Source organism: Calliphora vicina, chromosome 3 (assembly GCF_958450345.1).
Source record: "Calliphora vicina chromosome 3, idCalVici1.1, whole genome shotgun sequence".
Lineage (NCBI taxonomy): Eukaryota > Metazoa > Arthropoda > Insecta > Diptera > Calliphoridae > Calliphora > Calliphora vicina.
Genome location: NC_088782.1, coordinates 79,148,274 through 79,166,867, shown reverse-complemented (window position 1 = coordinate 79,166,867; position 18,594 = coordinate 79,148,274). Strand labels below are relative to the sequence as shown.

Below are 18,594 nucleotides of genomic sequence, written 5' to 3'. Positions count from 1 at the left end.
TTTGTTCTATTTCGGGTGTTAATATTAAATTGGTGTTGAGAAAATGTAAAGCTTTGGTGACCAATATGGTTAATGCATTTAAAAACAAACATTACAACCTGACACTCATGCAATCCATAGATTGGTAAAATAGTTTTGCATATATCTTTGTACAATGTAACAGTTGAAAACAGTATTGGTAATCTGAAAATAATTTTTAATGCTTTATTATGCATGCATTAAAGAGATTTCAGTGAATTGCTGTTTTTATTGTGAGCATATATAATTGCTAGGTAATTCAAATGAGATTGGATCAGAGATTGAAATATCATCATCTTTGATTTAACATCAAGTTTATTCTTTAATTTATATAGAATTCCAATTGCCGGAGCTATTTTCTTTTTCAAATCATGCATATGTATATCCCATGACAAGTTACTTTGCAATGTAATTCCCAAATACTTTACAGAATGGGTTTCATAAATAGTCTTCCCATCAATAAACACGTTAAAGTTACTATTTATACTTAAAGCATGTGGTAACAATTTGGTCTTATTAGGGTTAAGAACTAAACGAATCGTGCAAATTCAAATATTAGCGAAGCATCTCTTTCAATTTTCGTCTTAAGTGACAAATCATGCTTGTAGGGGTAGAACAAGCACACATCATCTGCAAACATAAATAGTTGCCCATCTAAATTCAGATTTTTTAAAACATTCAAATATACGGAAAACAATAAAAGACCCAATCCACTACCCTGAGGCACACCATAATCAACAGAACCAATAAAGCTGTCCGTGTTATTTATATTTACATATTGTTTCCTATTTAAGAAATAGTTTTTAAACAATAAAAGTTCACGTCCTTGAATACTATATTTCATCAATTTCTGTAACATTATTTCATGTTCTAATAAATCAAAAGCTTTAGTAAAATCAAAAAATATTCTGGCAACTCCATCATAACCACCATCAAGCCCACTACAGATAAACTGTACTACATTTAATACAGCATCTTCAGTACTACATCCCTTTCGAAAACCAAATTGATAATTGTATAAAAAATTATTTCCTTCAAGGTATAACAAAAGTTTATCATAAAGTATCTTCTCAAAAATTTTATCAATCGTAGAAAGAACAGCGATAGGTCTATATTTATCTAGATTTGTAGCATTTGCTTCCTTTGGAATTGGTATTATTTTGTGCACTTTTAAAATGTCAGGGTACACTGAATTATTCACCATTTTATTAAAAATATCAGTTAAAATTGGGATTATTTCATCTCTACACTCTTTTACAAATTTAGGCGAAATACCATCAAAGCCTGGACTTTTATTATCCTTCAACTTTAATATTATTTCAATAATATCATTATCATTTATATTTAGAAGTCTAAAACGATGGGGTGATTGAGAAAGAGTCCGTAACGAATTAAACATTTCACCAGGATAAATTTCAATTTCCCTCTTAAGATTTGCCACACTCGTAATAAAATAATTATTAAAGCAATTAACCTTATCTTTATCGCATATAATTGGTTGCCCTTGAGAATCATTAAGGTTAATATCATTACTTTCCGTACGACCAAGAGTACTATTAATAAATTTCCATGATTTCTTTGGATCATTACCTGCCTTTAATAAACTTTCAGTGTAATAATTATCTCTACACTTATTTGTAGAAATTTTTATGACTTTACTGATTCGCTTTAAAATATCTTCTATATTTTGCTTGTTTTTCGATTTACGTCTTCTCCTTAATAGTCTTTCCTTAAATAAAATTAAATCCTGAAGATTTTTATTCACCCATGGAGTTAAATCAAAACGTAACTGTTTTTTACACTTTGTTACTACAGTTGAATTATTTATAGCACCTTTCATACAATGCACCAAAACATTAGTTAATTCGGATGCATTAAATGAAGAATAGTCATCCGGTAAATTATTTTGCAAGTATTCTTTAGCCTTTGCGTAGTCACAGTGCGTCTTACCGATCACTACATATTTGTTTTCCCTTATCTCTTTCTTAAATTTACAGCAAATTATATTGTGTTCTGATAAATTACATTCAACTGAATCAACATAAATTTCTTCAGAAAAATTGCTAAAAACATGATCAATACATGTTCTACTAACAGGTCTAGTTATTAAATTATGGGCACTATAGCAATCATAATTTTGAAAAGTGGTTATCAAATCAATAAAATGAGAATTTTGAATAAGATCAATGTTAGAATCTCCAACCATAATTATGGGATTCCGAGCATGTTCGCTTAAAATACCATCTAAAATAGCAATAAAGTCATTTATGCAACACTTTTGCGATCTATAAAATGACACTATCTTCATGGGTTTGCTTTCAACTTTAACACTGTTCAAAGTCACAACTATTAGCTCAACAAAGTTTCTACTCATGCATATTTCAACAGTAAATTGTATGTTTTTATTTATATATAAAGTCGTGCCACCATAAGCATCATCTCTACAACAATGTATATTATTAAAACCTGGAAGTTTGTAAATTTGTGTAATATCCTTTTGAAACCAAGTTTCTTGGACTGCAATTATATCCGGTAATTTAGGAAAACTTGCTATCAACGATTTGAATTTATTAAATTTATCAACAGATGAAACGCTTCTGATATTTATACTAATAATATTAAGAAAATCTGAATTCAAATTACAAATATAAGTTTTAAAATTTGCAAATTCTTGAAAATATTGATTTTTAATCATAAAAAAATATAAAATTATAAAAAATTAAACAATTTAAATATATACATTCCTTTTTAAGGGGACACGTAAGCAGCACCATCATCTCCATCATCACTTGAATTAGCATCATCAATTCTTCTACTATTGACCAAAGATCTTCTCTTCCAGTGTTTATTTGTTGTTGCTTCCAATAACATATTATCAACATCATTTTCATCTTTGATAAGCTGTTGTCTTGCAATATCACTTTTTTTACAATAGACTCTACCATTCCTTGCATAAATATATTGATACCCAATTGTTTTTAATGATTTGGCATAATAAAGAAGGTTCATAGTTTCCTTGCTATGAAAATCATTCACAAACACCTCACTTGTGCTTTCATTTCCCTTCAATTTTGATTTGGAAGCCATCAGTCTTTCTTTATGATATTTGGATGAAAATTTAACTACACCAGATTTTTTCCCGTCCTCAGATAGTTTTTTAGTTTTTAGAAAATACACAGCATTAACAGCATTTGGTTCTAAATCAACACCAACATTCTTTGACAGATGAACTACAGCATCCATAGCATTTTCTTTCTCATCAACTTTTAGTCCTCTTATAACACAATCATTTTGAACTCGATAATCATTAAGTATTTTCACAGATGTTTTTAAAGTTTTTATTTCTGTTTTCAATTTTTTGTTTTCTTTTTGTACTTCAGCTATCTTCTATTTATTTTCTGCAACATCTTTAAACACTTCATCAAACTTTGCTGACATGAAGTTTATCGAATCTGTCAGCTGATCCAACTTTTCTAACTTCTCTAGTTTTCTTAGTTCAGTTTTAATTGTATTTAGTTCTTTTCTTATTTCTCCATCTCCTTCTTTGCACAAATGACAGTTGAAAGTTTCTTTTCATTTTGCAATAAACTCTCAAACTCTCTTTTACCCAATTGAGTGCATTGAAAATGAAGATTTTTCCCACACTTATCGCACTCTATAAAATCATCGGATTCCTCTTTTATCTCATCTTCACAATGATTACAAAGCAATATTTTTTTATTTGCTAAACTACGACGAGCTTTACTTTTAGGCATATTTTATTTTATTCAAACACCTGATGAATTCTTTTATATGTTTAACAACTTTGTAATATAAATAGCACCGTTTTTAATACAAAATTTAAATTTTTTTTAAGAACGATTAAGCTTTGACAAAAAAGTACGTCTTATCCAAAAGGTTGCCAACTTTTTGATTTTTATTAAATTTTTTCATTTTATATTTATAATAGAATACAATTTGCTAATTTTTGATAAAAACTTTTCAAATAAACCTTTTTAATATTTTTTCATTATCATTTGCTTTGACGTTATAGAAAATGTAAAATTGATAATATACTTCCTAATAATGGTACCTTTTTGATTCTGCCATGGATAATATACAGTTTTTCGTTCACATGGACCTTTTATATTTTTTATTCTCGCAGTGATGTTTTATACTGCTTTTTTTTGTCTGGGGGGCCATAGTTCTAATATCTTTAAATTTTTTTGATAATGTATATATGTACATATTTATTTTTTAAGGCATATGAATTTGTTAAACTTAGTAATATTTAGTATTAATATTGAATGTATATTAGTATATTTGGCCAAATGTGGCTTTAAATATTACAATAAATGAAATGAAAAATTAAAAATGAATTTATAAAAAGTACCAAAAATCCCCCAACTGTGGTTTCCCACTCACTCGGGTCCATATAAACATAATTTCATGGCTTTAGGGCAGTCACTAGCAAAATTGGGATTCTAATGCACGCGTGCATAGGCCAAAAAATTCTGCTGACGCTTTGTTGACACACCTACACTATAAGCTTGTGTGTATTAGTGTGTCTGTGTTTTACTGAAATGACCACTTGTTTGTTGCTTTGTTACGATCTCAGAGATCAAAATCAAATCAGTTGCTGTTTAGCATTTGCAGAAGCAAGGTTATGTTGCGGATTTTTTTATGTTTATGATTTTCTCTCTTTTATTACAGTCAGTGCAGTCAGTCATCTCTCTGCTGCTTAACGCACACAAATATACTCATGGTGGTATGTGTTTGCCCATGACTGCTTTAGGGTCATTGATGAAGAGATTTCAAAAAGTACCATTTGAATAAAGAAAATGTACCAAAACGTCTCCCCTTAGAATTCTCACTCACTTAGGACCATATATGCTTAATTTCATGTTTCTAAGTCCATTGTCATATAAAATTTAAAAAGTACCATTAGATGAATAAAAAAGTACCTATAGTTCAGTTCTCACATTTTGGTACCTAAATATTATACCCTATTCCTAACACTAACATCACTCAGATACATATCAGCTAACTTTAATGTCGATAACTGAAATAATTTAAAATGTTAAAAAAGTACCATTAGGAGAAAAGTACCAATTTCCCTTTTCTTTCTTGAACACCCCTCAAGTTGGAAATTTAAATATATTCCATTTGGCCAAAATTGTTTATGCTACAGGCATGTCTCAAAATATTAAAATCTGTGTTAATGTGCCCAAGAAAAATATGTTTTAAAAAAAGTACCAAACTGTTTACCCGGATTTGGCCCAATATACACCTATGTACTCGAGTTCCAAATAACTACCTATTAGTTAATTTTTGTATGAATCCAGGAGCCAACGTTAAAAAAATTATCAAAATTGGCTTAATAATTTCAAATATAATGTATTTTCACGATTTTATCCCCTTTTTGGTACCTTTTTTTTATCCCCATTGAGGTGGTAAAATTTTATTCAAATAAATTTCTGTAACGTGGTGGGAGCTCATAATAAAATATTCGTATGTCTATGTCAAATTATAGAAAAACATATTTTATGAAAAAGTACCAAAAATAAACACAATTTTTATCCCTTAAGGGTTCGAATTTCCAAAAGGTACCAAACTTATATTTTTTATTTTTTGATAAGTAAAGAATACGATTTAAAATTTGATTCTATGTTTATTGGTTTAAAAGATACATACGGTGCCAAAAAAGTACCAAAATACAGTTTTTACCCATTTTCTCCCCTAAAAGTTTCGAATTTCGAAAAAGTATTAGTCAGCTTATTTTTTGAATGGAGTAATATGCAATTTTAAGTTTTTTGTATCTTTAATACTTTTGAAGATATAAGGTTACCGAATTTACCCGTTTTTACCCCCTAAACGTTCGAATTTCCAAAAATCCCTTCTTATCGGATCGTTTTGGGGAGAGAGCAACCCACAGTTAAAATTTCTAGCTTCAGCCGTTTGGGCTGTGCGATGATGAATCAGTCAGTCAGTTACGTTACTATTTTATATGGGGCATTTCACGTCAAGTGAACCAACTTTTGAAATCGATGTCTTCCGATCGCGATGAAATTTGCACCAATGTTAGTTCTATTGGATAGTAATTCGGACACCATTTTTCAACAAGATCGGTCAAGAACTCTCTGAGTTATAGGAGGTCAAAATTTGACATTTTGGCCAAACAGGTGTTTTTTTTATCCATATAACTTATTACCTATTGTTCTTAGCAAAATGTGTCCCAAATAGTTTAGATAGCTATTTATGCAATCTTTCGAAAAAAAAAATTAAAAAAATTTAATAAAATATTTTTGATTTTTTTTTTTTTAAATCAAAAATATTTTTGACTTTTTTTTTCAAAATGGACCCTTTTTATTTTTTTTAAGAAAGCGTAGGTCTTTTCTTAAGCGACCTATATGGTCGCTTAGTGGGATGCGAGTGGGATATCTATCAAAAAAAATATTTTGTAACTCAAGATTTAAAATTTTTGAATTTTTTTGCAAAATCAAAAACTTTGTTGACTTTTTTTAAAGAAATGGACCAATTTTTTAATTTTTTTTTTGCTCAGAAGAAAGCTTATGTGTTTTCCTTTAACACCCTTTTTGTCGCTTAGTGGGATGCGAGTGGGATATCTATAAAAAAATGTTTTGTAACTCAAGACATACAATTTTTTACTTTTTTTTGAAAAATCAAAAACCTTTTTGACTTTTTTTTCCAAAATGGACTTTTTTTATTAATTTTTTTTCTCAAAAGAAAGCTTAGGTCTTTTCCTTTAAAACCTTTTTGGTCGCTTAGTGGGATGCGAGTGGGATATCTATCAAAATAAATGTTTTGTAACTCAAGACAAAGGTTTTTAAATTTGCCCTATTTTAATTTTTTTCATATTTGTGTGTAAACCTTAAAAATTAAACTCGATACTGTAATACCCATAATATGTTAACCTCAGGAATAAAAATCACTTTTTTTCTATGGAAATGTTGAATAATTTAATTTTGTTATTTAATTGTAATAATAATTAATTTAATATATAATAATAATAATAATAATAATAATAATAATAATAATAATAATAATAATAATAATAATAATAATAATAATAATAATAATAATAATAATAATAATAATAATAATAATAATAATAATAATAATAATAATAATAATAATAATAATAATAATAATAATAATAATAATAATAATAATAATAATAATAATAATAATAATAATAATAATAATAATAATAATAATAATAATAATAATAATAATAATAATAATAATAATAATAATAATAATAATAATAATAATAATAATAATAATAATAATAATAATAATAATAATAATAATAATAATAATAATAATAATAATAATAATAATAATAATAATAATAATAATAATAATAATAATAATAATAATAATAATAATAATAATAATAATAATAATAATAATAATAATAATAATAATAATAATAATAATAATAATAATAATAATAATAATAATAATAATAATAATAATAATAATAATAATAATAATAATAATAAAAAGATGAATAATTAGTAAAATTTAATCTTAATCACAATAGATCAATTTATATAATAACTATTTTTACACTTAATTTATGAAGTTTTTAAATTTTCAAATATCCATACTTTTATCCTCCGTATTTGTCACCTTTATTAGCTGCTTTTTTTTGTCAATCCTTTCTTGGCGTTATTAGATTCAGCTACTGATTTCGCTGCTGGCTTCTTTTTTGGCTTTGGAAAGAAATCGCATTGAGTAGATGCAGAAAACTTTTTAATTTGAGTCTTCCATCGACAAGCGGTATGAAAGCATGGTATTGATCAGTGCCATCGATTGTTACCGCAGCATCGAATCTGCTCTTTAGTGTTTTCAATGTTTCTTCATGATCCTCTTTGCTACTAAAAACGATTTTAGTTTATTTACAATAATTCTAAAGCAGTCGCATCTAAGATGCGATCTTGATGAGAGCACTGGAGGCTATACTTCACTGCATTTCTTTTGAGGTTTGCTCCAATACCATCACATGCTCCTTTACCATGAGCAGTAGGATGAAAATGCCACTCAGCTGGCATTCCAAAATCTTTTTCATGAGCTGTAAGATTTGCGAAGCTACTTTTGTTTTTAAAATGTTGACGAGCTCCGTCCGAAACGTAGTATACCTTTTCTACTGTAAATTTTGATTTTAGATAATTTAGTATTATCTTCTGGTACTCATAAACTGGTCATGTTTTAAATCGTCGGATATGATTGCCATACTTTTGTGTTCCAGGTTTTCTTCTTTCATGTAGTAAATAACTACTGTGAATATAGTTGCTTGGTCGTTATTGAAGTGGAATGCTTGTATGGAATCCTGAAGAACATATTTATAGTTCTCTGCGAAATCAAATGAAATAATGAATTCACCAGACTTCAAATGTGTTTTCAAGTCCTTGAAGAATGACCACTGCTCTTTGACTAAAAAGTCATGGGTTCTCAAATTTAGCAATCATCTACACAGTTCTTCCACAAAATCATCCACATTTAAAATTATGGTTTTCAGTGTGCATCTTTCAGTCTGAAGCCAAGATTCAAATTTTAACTCCTCAATACATTCTCGATCAAAAGAGTTGATTAAATTTTCTTTGATGGATGTGGTTTCCGGGCAATTCGAACATTCACCTAAGTGGCAAGAAGTTGTAGCATTAGGGCACATAGTCAATTTAAGGCAATCGCGGTAATGGTGTAAATCTTCTGATGAATCATCTTTTAAGTAATTTAAGTTGATTTCCTTCAACATCAATTTAACATTTTCATGGTAAATACAAACACATACTGTGTGAGTTCCGCTGCTTCCTGCCAAAACGCAATGTTTTGGCCTCAGTTGTGTAAATTTTGTGAATCCAATTTTGACGTCCTCGTATTCAGATTGAAATGTTGCGAATAATTCATTCAGGTTACAGAGAACCATTCTCTTCTGCATTTGAACTTTCTTGCCATCGATTCGTACAGACATCCAGTCTTTCATCCCTGGCATCAGGCGACTCATATCATCTCGCTGATAAAACTGAGTTATTAGAGATTTAGTATCGCACTCCAAAGTTTTTCCCTTCTTTTTGTTTGGGAGTGTGAGAATCCCATGCTCAGCAACCAATTGTTTAGCAATTCTTGCTTTTCGTTGAACGTTCCAAACTCAGTCATTGTTTTTGCAGAACTCCATGTTCTTGGAGCAAGCGTGAGAAGTTGAATTCTTTCAGCTTCACTCTGTGACGTTTTGTATTTCTCTTTTATTTGTTCAAGAACTTCTACTGCATCCTTATGGTATTGGTTTCGACACTCATTCGTTGAATTTGAATAGTTAGAATAACCATCATCATCAACAGTTCTGTCTTCATTCTCGGAATTACTTTTGTCTTCATCTGGAATAACTTCAACGCAAGGCTCATTACTATTCAAATTCGGTAATTCGTTCAACTTTCCGAGCTCTTTCCTGCATGATCCACAAATTTTCAATCGTTTTGACAGCGTAGGGAATTTTTATACCCTTCAGCTTCGTGAGAAGTTTGTCATTCCGTTTGTAATTTCTACATTTTTCATTTCGACCCTATAAAGTATATATATTCTGGATCCTTATAGATAGCGGAGTCGATTAAGCCATGTCTGTCTGTCTGTCTGTTGAAATCAATTTTCTGAAGGCCCCAGATATCTCCGGGATCCAAATCTTCAACAATTCTGTCAGACATACTTTCGAGAATTTTGCTATTTAAAATCAGCAAAATCCGTCCATAAATAACGGAGATATGAGCAAAAATCCGAGACAACCTCTGAAAATTTCATCAAAAAACACAATGTATTGCATGCTTTGACAAAAAAACAACAAAACGTATGTTTGGATGTGGAAGTTTTGTGCATGCTTTGTTTTTTTTTGTGTTTTGTTTCTTTTGGCGTTGTTGTTGTTTTTTATACAACTAAACGTTTGTTTGGTTGTGTGTTGGTTTTTTTTACAAAAAAGCAACAAATCGTATGTTTGGATGTGCATGCGTTGCGTATTTTGTTTTTCTTTTGTGTTTTGTTTCTTTTGGCGTTGTTGTTTTTTATACAATTAAATGTATGTTTGGATGTGTGTTGGTTTCATTGGCTTGCGTATTTTGTTTTTTCTTTTGGTGTTTTGTTTCGTTTGGCGTTGTTGTTGTTTTTTGTGTTCTTGATAAATTTAGGATGCTGTACGCTGAAAGTGGGCAATGTACATACATATATGGGGCATTTCATGTCAAGTGAACCAACTTTTGAAATCGATGTCTTCCGATCGGGATGAAATTTGCACCAAGGTTAGCTCTATTGGATAGTAACTCAGACACAATTTTTCAACAACATCGGTCGAGAACTCTCTGAGTTATAGGGGGTAAAATTTTGACAATTTGGTCAAACAGGGGTTTTTTCTTATCCATGTAACTTATTACCTATTGTTCTTAGCAAAATGTGTCCCAAATAGTATAGATAGCTATTTCTTCGATCTTTCGAAATAAAATATTTAAAAAAAAAATAAAAAATTTGTAATATTTTTTTTCCGAAATCAAAAACTTTTTTGACTTTTTTTTAAAATGGGTCCGGTCCTTTTTTTTTTTTTTTTTTTTTTTTTTCTTAAAATAAAGTTTAGATATTTTCCTTGAACACCTACTTGGTCGCTTAGTGGGATGCGAGTGGGATATCTATCAAAATAAATATTTTGTAACTCAAAACATAAAATTTTTGACTTTTTTTGCAAAATCAAAAACTTTGTTGACTTTTTTTTTCAAAATGGACCCTTTTTTAATCTTTTTTTTTAGGTCAAACAAAAGCTTAGATATTATCCTTGAAGACCCTTTTGGTCGCTTAGTGGGATGCGAGGTGGATATCTATCAAAATAAATATTTTTTAACTCAAGACTTACAATTTTTGACTTTTTTTTTTGCAAATACGATTTTTTTTCCAAATGGGCCCTTTTTTTAAAATTTTTTTTGTAGTCAAAAGAAAGCTTAGGTCCATTCCTTTAAGATATTTTTAGTCCCTTAGTGGGATGCGAGTGGGATATCTATCAAAATAAATATTTTGTAACGCAAGACATACAATTTTTTACTTTTTTTTTGCAAAATCAAAATTTTTTTCCAATATGGGCCCTTTTTTAATTTTTTTTTTTGCTCAAAAGAAAGCCTAGGTCCATTCCTTTAAGATATTTTTAGTCCCTTAGTGGGATGCGAGTGGGATATCTATCAAAATAAATGTTTTAACACAAAAATTGTATGTCTTGAGTTACAAAACATTTATTTTGATATATATCCCACTCTCATCCCACTAAGCGATCAAAACCATCTTAAAGGAATAGGCCTAAGCTTTCTTTATAGCAAAAAAAAAAATTACAAAAAGGGCCCATTTTAAAAAAAAGTCAAAAAAGTTTTTGATTTTGCCAAAAAATCAAAAATTGTATATCTTGAGTTACAAAATATTTATTTTGATAGATATCCCACTCGTATCCCACTAAGGGACCTAAAATATCTTAAAGGAATGGACCTAAGCTTTCTTTTGACTAAAAAAAAATTTTTAAAAAAGGGCCCATTTTGAAAAAAAATTCGAATTTGCAAAAAAAAAGTCAATAATTGAATGTCTTGAGTTACAACATTTTTATTTTAATAGATATCCTACTCACATCTTCCTAAGTGACAAAATAGGTCTTAAAGGAAAAGACCTAAGCTTTCTTTTGAGCAAAAAAAAATTTTTAAAAAATAGTCCCATATTGGAAAAAAATTTCGATTTTGCAAAAAAAAATTAAAAAATTGTTACAAAATATTTATTTTGATAGATATCCCACTCGCATCCCACTAAGGGACTAAAAATATCTTAAAGGAATGGACCTAAGCTTTCTTTTGACTACAAAAAAAATCGTATTTGCAAAAAAAAAGTCAAAAATTGTAAGTCTTGAGTTAAAAAATATTTATTTTGATAGATATCCCACTCGCATCCCACTAAGCGACCAAAAGGGTCTTCAAGGATAATATCTAAGCTTTTGTTTGACCTAAAAAAAAAGATTAAAAAAGGGTCCATTTTGAAAAAAAAAAGTCAACAAAGTTTTTGATTTTGCAAAAAAAGTCAAAAATTTTATGTTTTGAGTTACAAAATATTTATTTTGATAGATATCCCACTCGCATCCCACTAAGCGACCAAGTAGGTGTTCAAGGAAAATATCTAAACTTTATTTTAAGAAAAAAAAAAAAAAAAAAAAAAAAAAAAGGACCCATTTTAAAAAAAAGTCAAAAAAGTTTTTGATTTCGGAAAAAAAATATTAAAAATTTTTTATTTTTTTTTTAAATATTTTTTTTCGAAAGATCGAAGAAATAGCTATCTATACTATTTGGGACACATTTTGCTAAGAACAATAGGTAATAAGTTACATGGATAAGAAAAAACCCCTGTTTGACCAAATTGTCAAAATTTTACCCCCTATAACTCAGAGAGTTCTCGACCGATGTTGTTGAAAAATTGTGTCTGAGTTACTATCCAATAGAGCTAACCTTGGTGCAAATTTCATCCCGATCGGAAGACATCGATTTCAAAAGTTGGTTCACTTGACATGAAATGCCCCATATACTAATTATAAAAAATAATAATGCATCCACAACAAAGGTGAAGGGTATATAAGATTCGGCATAGCCGAATATAGCACTTTTACTTGTTTTAATAAGCCGTCGGAAATATTTCGCATATCTGATGATCTGTGCTTCATTTTGTTAAAGGGATTAAAACAAAAAGACGAATAAATTTCATTTTCAACCTTAGCCTTTTTAGAAGTCGTAGACATTTTGAATTTTGTAAGTATTTATGTAAATAACACACGTCTTAACTTTAACGCTGTTTCTAAAAAACTGATTTCCGTATGTCTTCAGAATGACAATAAATAGTTTTTTAAGATCATATAGGTAGTACGTTTTAATGAATGAGTCTAAAATCTTTTATTAGGGTCAAGAAGGGCTTACATACTAAAGTACCTAGTTTAACCAAATGTTACAAATAATAATAAAAATAAACCACCATATAAATAACCTACCTGTCAACTTCTACCTCTCCACCCACTTCTTAAAGTCAAATGTCATAAAATAATAAATAAACTGGTACTTCGGAGAAGGGCCATAAAATATTTCCACTTGATTCCAAAAATTTGTTTCTGGGGCACCTGATATTTTAACAATGAAAATCACGTGCGCTGAAAACTACCTCTAGGATTGACTAAAAAAGCCGCAAGATACAAAACTCAGACAAATTTTGGGGGTGGAAAATTAATAGCGGTCGGCCTCATATTGCACCCCTCCAGTGGCTATTATCGGTCAGTTGTTGTGGTTTTTATTTTTAAGGTTTTAGAAACACTTACACACAAATATGAAAAAAATCAATTTAAAAACATTTGTCTTGAGTTACAAAACATTTATTTTGATAGATATCCCACTCGCATCCCACTAAGCGACCAAAAAGGTTTTAAAGGAAAAGACCTAAGCTTTCTTTTGAGAAAAAAAAATTAATAAAAATAGAGTCCATTTTGGAAAAAAAAAAGTCAAAAAGGTTTTTGATTTTTCAAAAAAAAGTAAAAAATTGTATGTCTTGAGTTACAAAACATTTTTTTTTATAGATATCCCACTCGCATCCCACTAAGCGACAAAAAGGGTGTTAAAGGAAAACACATAAGCTTTCTTCTGAGCAAAAAAAATTAAAAAATGGGTCCATTTTTTAAAAAAAAAGTCAACAAAGTTTTTGATTTTGCAAAAAAATTCAAAAATTTTAAATCTTGAGTTACAAAATATTTTTTTTGATAGATATCCCACTCGCATCCCACTAAGCGACCATATAGGTCGCTTAGGAAAAGACCTAAGCTTTCTTTAAAAAAATAAAAAAAAAATAAAAAGGGCCCATTTTGAAAAAAAAGTCAAAAATATTTTTGATTTAAAAAAAAAAATCAAAAATATTTTATTAAATTTTTTTAATTTTTTTTTTTCGAAAGATTGCATAAATAGCTATCTAAACTATTTGGGACACATTTTGCTAAGAACAATAGGTAATAAGTTATATGGATAGAAAAAAAACACCTGTTTAGCCAAAATGTCAAATTTTGACCTCCTATAACTCAGAGAGTTCTTGACCGATCTTGTTGAAAAATGGTGTCCGAATTACATTGGTGCAAATTTCATCGCGATCGGAAGACATCGATTTCAAAAGTTGGTTCACTTGACGTGAAATGCCCCATATATATAGATTAATAAAAGTAAACAAAAGCAGCTGATTCATCAAATGCACAATAAATTCAAGTTTGCGAGTCTAAATTGTCTCGCAAACTTATCGGAGTTGTGCAAACGAATTTCCATACATTTTTTGACAGTTCATTTGCGAGAGTGTAAAAATGCACAGATTGCATAGTTTGCGAGGCATTTAAGCGTTTACATGAGACGTTTAATACGTTTAATGTAGTTATTACAAAAAGGATGCAACCTAAACAACCCCCATTAACACGAAGTCTTATTATTTGTTAACTAATAGTTATACTATCGATTTTTGTAAGAAAAATTACAGTTTTAACTATTAGTTAACACATAGCCAGACTTCGTGTAAGGGGGGTTAAACGAAATTTATATAGCTTATGTTTAACTAACTCAGACCTTTTTTCACATTTTCAAGTTAACGTGAACTTTAACCGCAAGTTAGGCTAATTTGAATTTCACAATGTACGATTAATTCTTAACTGACACTATTTAACAACAAAGTTACTGTTAAATATAACCGAACAAATTTCGGTTATATTGTAAGAAATATAAAAAAAGAATATGGAAAAACATTTATATTTATAATTTTTAAAAGTGTAAAGCTAAGAAAAGGAAATTTTGCACGGTGTGATCCAGATACCACCCGGATATTGCACTTACAAACCAAACAACAAATGTGCACCTTTCCTTTTTGGTTTTCAGTAATTGTTGTTCAGTTTGTTTCTTGCTATAAATGCGCAATACCTATGTATACTGTAAATTATACAGTTAGGTACCTTAATATTTTTGAGTTTTATACGTTTTTTTATTATACAACTAATAAAACACAAATTATTCACCCTTATCGTGGTTTTCGTAAGCGTCTTACGCCTACGACAGTTTCGTACTAGATTAAAGATAAAATGCAAACTGTTTCTTTAATCTAGTACGAAACTGTCGTAGGCGTAAGAAGTTAAGCCAACCACGATAAGGGTGATTATTTTGTATGCCGTCTTTTTAGACAATTTTTTATATTTCAATCTTTCATTACACTATTTTTCTTAAACAAATGTATGCATTATTTCCATACTTTCTACTGAATGCGTTGGTTAAGTAATCAAATGATGGTGAAACGTAAATCGGTAACCGTTGGTTAAATGGTCCCCGTTAAACAAACCGACAGTTAGTTAAAATGAAATAATCGTACATTGTGAAAATAGCCGTTACAAAAATAAAATACACAACCAATTAATATTTCTTATTTTTCTTTTAAGGGGTATATTGAGCAGTTTTCCTGACATTTTATCAACCCATAAGGGAGCTATGCAGAAACGAAAAGAATGTGAACGTCTGGCTGCTGAACAAAAGATGAGTAATTCCCAAATGGCGGATGTTAACCGACGCACTGATATTATTTCATATGCCGTTATTGCTGAAATGTCTCATTTTAGAATGGAACGTGAGATTCATTTAAAACAAACTCTCAAATCACTTATTGAAGAACAAATCAAGTTTTATGCTGGTATAGTGTCCAGACTACAAGATGCCTACACACAAATTGATGATTGAATTAAAAACGCACACTATTTTTTCACATATACGTTCAAATTCGTATATTTATTTACATATTCCAATTTAAAAGTAATTACATTTATTATTATTACGTATTTACAATATGTATTTTTATAGTATGTAACAAAGTTTACATTGTTATACATATGTATGTACAGTGTATCACAAAACTATTTTGCTTACACATTTTTATTAGACATTTGTGTTTCATTCATACATATACATAATTATAAAAAAACAATTACATAAAAAGATAAAAATTGTAACAATATTCATTTTGGTTTAGTTCTTGCATTACAATTAGCAGGTCACAAAAGTATTTTGCATTTTTCTAAATTCCCGTTAATTTTTCAAGCTTTTATTTTTTTAATTTTATTGTATTTTTTTTTTTGTTAAAGGAAACGTTATGTCCTCTCGCATTTAAGGATTTTGGGCGACCAATGAGAGGTAAATTTCCAATGCTTTCGTGTAATATTGCCCAATTTATTACATTTTTTATTGTTTGACGACATCTATTCAATATATCACAAATATATTTAATCGATTTAAAATAATTTTTCTTTCAGAAATGATTAATTATTTTCCTTTCGGCATTTTGAGCAAAAAAAAAAAAAACTAATAACAATTGGAAAATACATCAAAAGTATCTTTTTAATATAAACAAATTCTAAGAAAAAATTAAAAAACCAAAAATAATTGAATTTGAAAAATGTAAAATACTTTTGTGACCTGAAAATTGTGATGCATAATAATAAAGTAAATCAACAACTAAACAAAAATTAATATTCAAAATTTTTTTTATCTATTACAAAAAAAAATTATTTTCGCCTGTTTTTTTTTTAATTTTAGGTATGAATGAAAAACTAATTAATCACAAAAATGCGCAAGCAAATTGTTTTGTGATACACTGTATGTTATCAATATAAGTTTATTTAAAGTGTGAAATATAATTATATACCTATGTACTATATGTATAAAATAATGTTTTATTTAGCTATAGACATTTTGGAGCTCTATACAAAATACAATGCCAGAGTATCCCACTCTGATTCGAACCTATACCGCCATATTAGGAGCTAGAACCCCCGAACATTTTTTATGGTACTCGTCCAACGCAGACAGTTAATGTGTTAATGTGAAAACATTCACGTTTTCTGCCCATTCATAAATTCATTGCTATTGCATTGTCTTTAATCGACAATAACAAAAATATGCCGAGCTATGCGTAAACTCATTTCTTTTCTGATTGCCATATGAAAGAAACTAAAAACATTCACACAATTCGTTGACATTTGTGTGTATACATATGTAGTTTGTGAACATACAGAATCTTACGGAATTAGTATTTAAAATTTTTTTAAATTAAAATGCATATAACATTGAAGTCGGTCATGATTTTTAAACAATTCTTTTTCTGTTTAACATATACATTTATTGTTAGTCCAATAAAATAAAAATGGAGAAAATCGGGAAATATTTAGACCCGATATCAAAAAACTGGAGTAGGGTGGGTAAATATTTTGAAAATTTAATTTTAAAATGCAAATATCTCGTAAGCTATAAGTGGTTTTTTATATTACTCTACAAGGAGATTCTTTATATGTAATTTTTTGGAAATCGGAACCAAAACGAAGAAATAGGACCGTTTTAAAAATGTAACATACCCGAGGTGTCCTACTTTTGGGACCCCTGGCCCCACATCTGGTGGGCCCATGAGGTCGAAAACAAAACTTAAACACGACAATATTTCCTCTTTCCGCACGTCAAATTTTATTGAAATCGGACTAAGCGTCTAGAAGTTATAGATTTATTTCCCTCTATTTTTTTCTATACCACTGTGCAAAACCAATATGTTAAGTTAAACTTGTGTACAGTAAAACTTATAACATGTACGTAAATTCATTCTATCAGCATTAAAACCATTCATACCAATCGTCAAGTATTCGTTGCTTTTGAGAGTGTTAGTTTACTTTTATAGAAGACAAGCAATGCATGCATGATTTTTCGTTGCACTCCATTTTACGAATAATGTCATGGATTGCTTTACAGAATTAATGTATATTGTCAACAATAGGCTCATTTAATATGAATATTCTGGGCCCATAACCTATTGGAATATCTTGAATATTCGCGATTAAATAATATAAAAGGTTTATTTAATATAATATACAAAAACGTGTTGAACAAAAGTATTTTTAAACGAATGGAAAAATATTTGATTAGAAAAAATATTTGTCAAAGCAAACTAAAATATTCATGTTGTTATATAAAGTGTTTTTATACCCTTCACCTTCGTGGTCTCGTTTTATGCGGATTCAAATTTATGCGATTTTTAAATAAATTTTTTTTCGAATTTTAAAAGATTTTGAAATTTTAGATGGTTTTTAAAGCTTTTTTTTAATTCTTCATTTACATAACCGAGCCCTTAAGGGCCTTACCTTTTCACCATTTTTAAATTAAACCAATTTTGCATCACTGATATAATGTTTTTTTACAAAATCAAATTCTTAATATAAATTCAGATACGGAAAGAGAATTAAAGATTCCGGATATCAAGAGTTGCATAAGCAACTTAAAAATTCAAAATCGCAAAGTTTAATGACAAATTATTTTGCAAGAAAATAAGCAATTGAAGCTCCTAAAAATTCTTCGATTTCTCTACCGAACTGATTACACGACTTCAGCAGCAAAAACATTTCTGTGTGTGCTGCTTACGCATTGTCAGTTTCGAGTTTTGTTTTTCGTACTACGCAGCGTAACAAAAACTGCTAGCTCGACTGAA

At 29.0% G+C, this 18,594-nt stretch overlaps 1 protein-coding gene across 1 annotated transcript in view; it reads left to right on the top strand.

Moving 5' to 3' along the window:
* The window catches only part of SH3PX1 (sorting nexin 33-like protein SH3PX1), a 73,505-nt gene extending 56,711 nt beyond the window's left edge, over positions 1-16,794 (top strand). The window contains exon 3 of the mRNA XM_065503011.1: positions 15,515-16,794. Coding sequence (XP_065359083.1) covers positions 15,515-15,809 — 295 coding nt within the window. The 3' untranslated portion in view covers positions 15,810-16,794. The remainder of the gene's footprint in view (positions 1-15,514) is intronic.
* Positions 16,795-18,594: the final 1,800 nt, after the last annotated feature.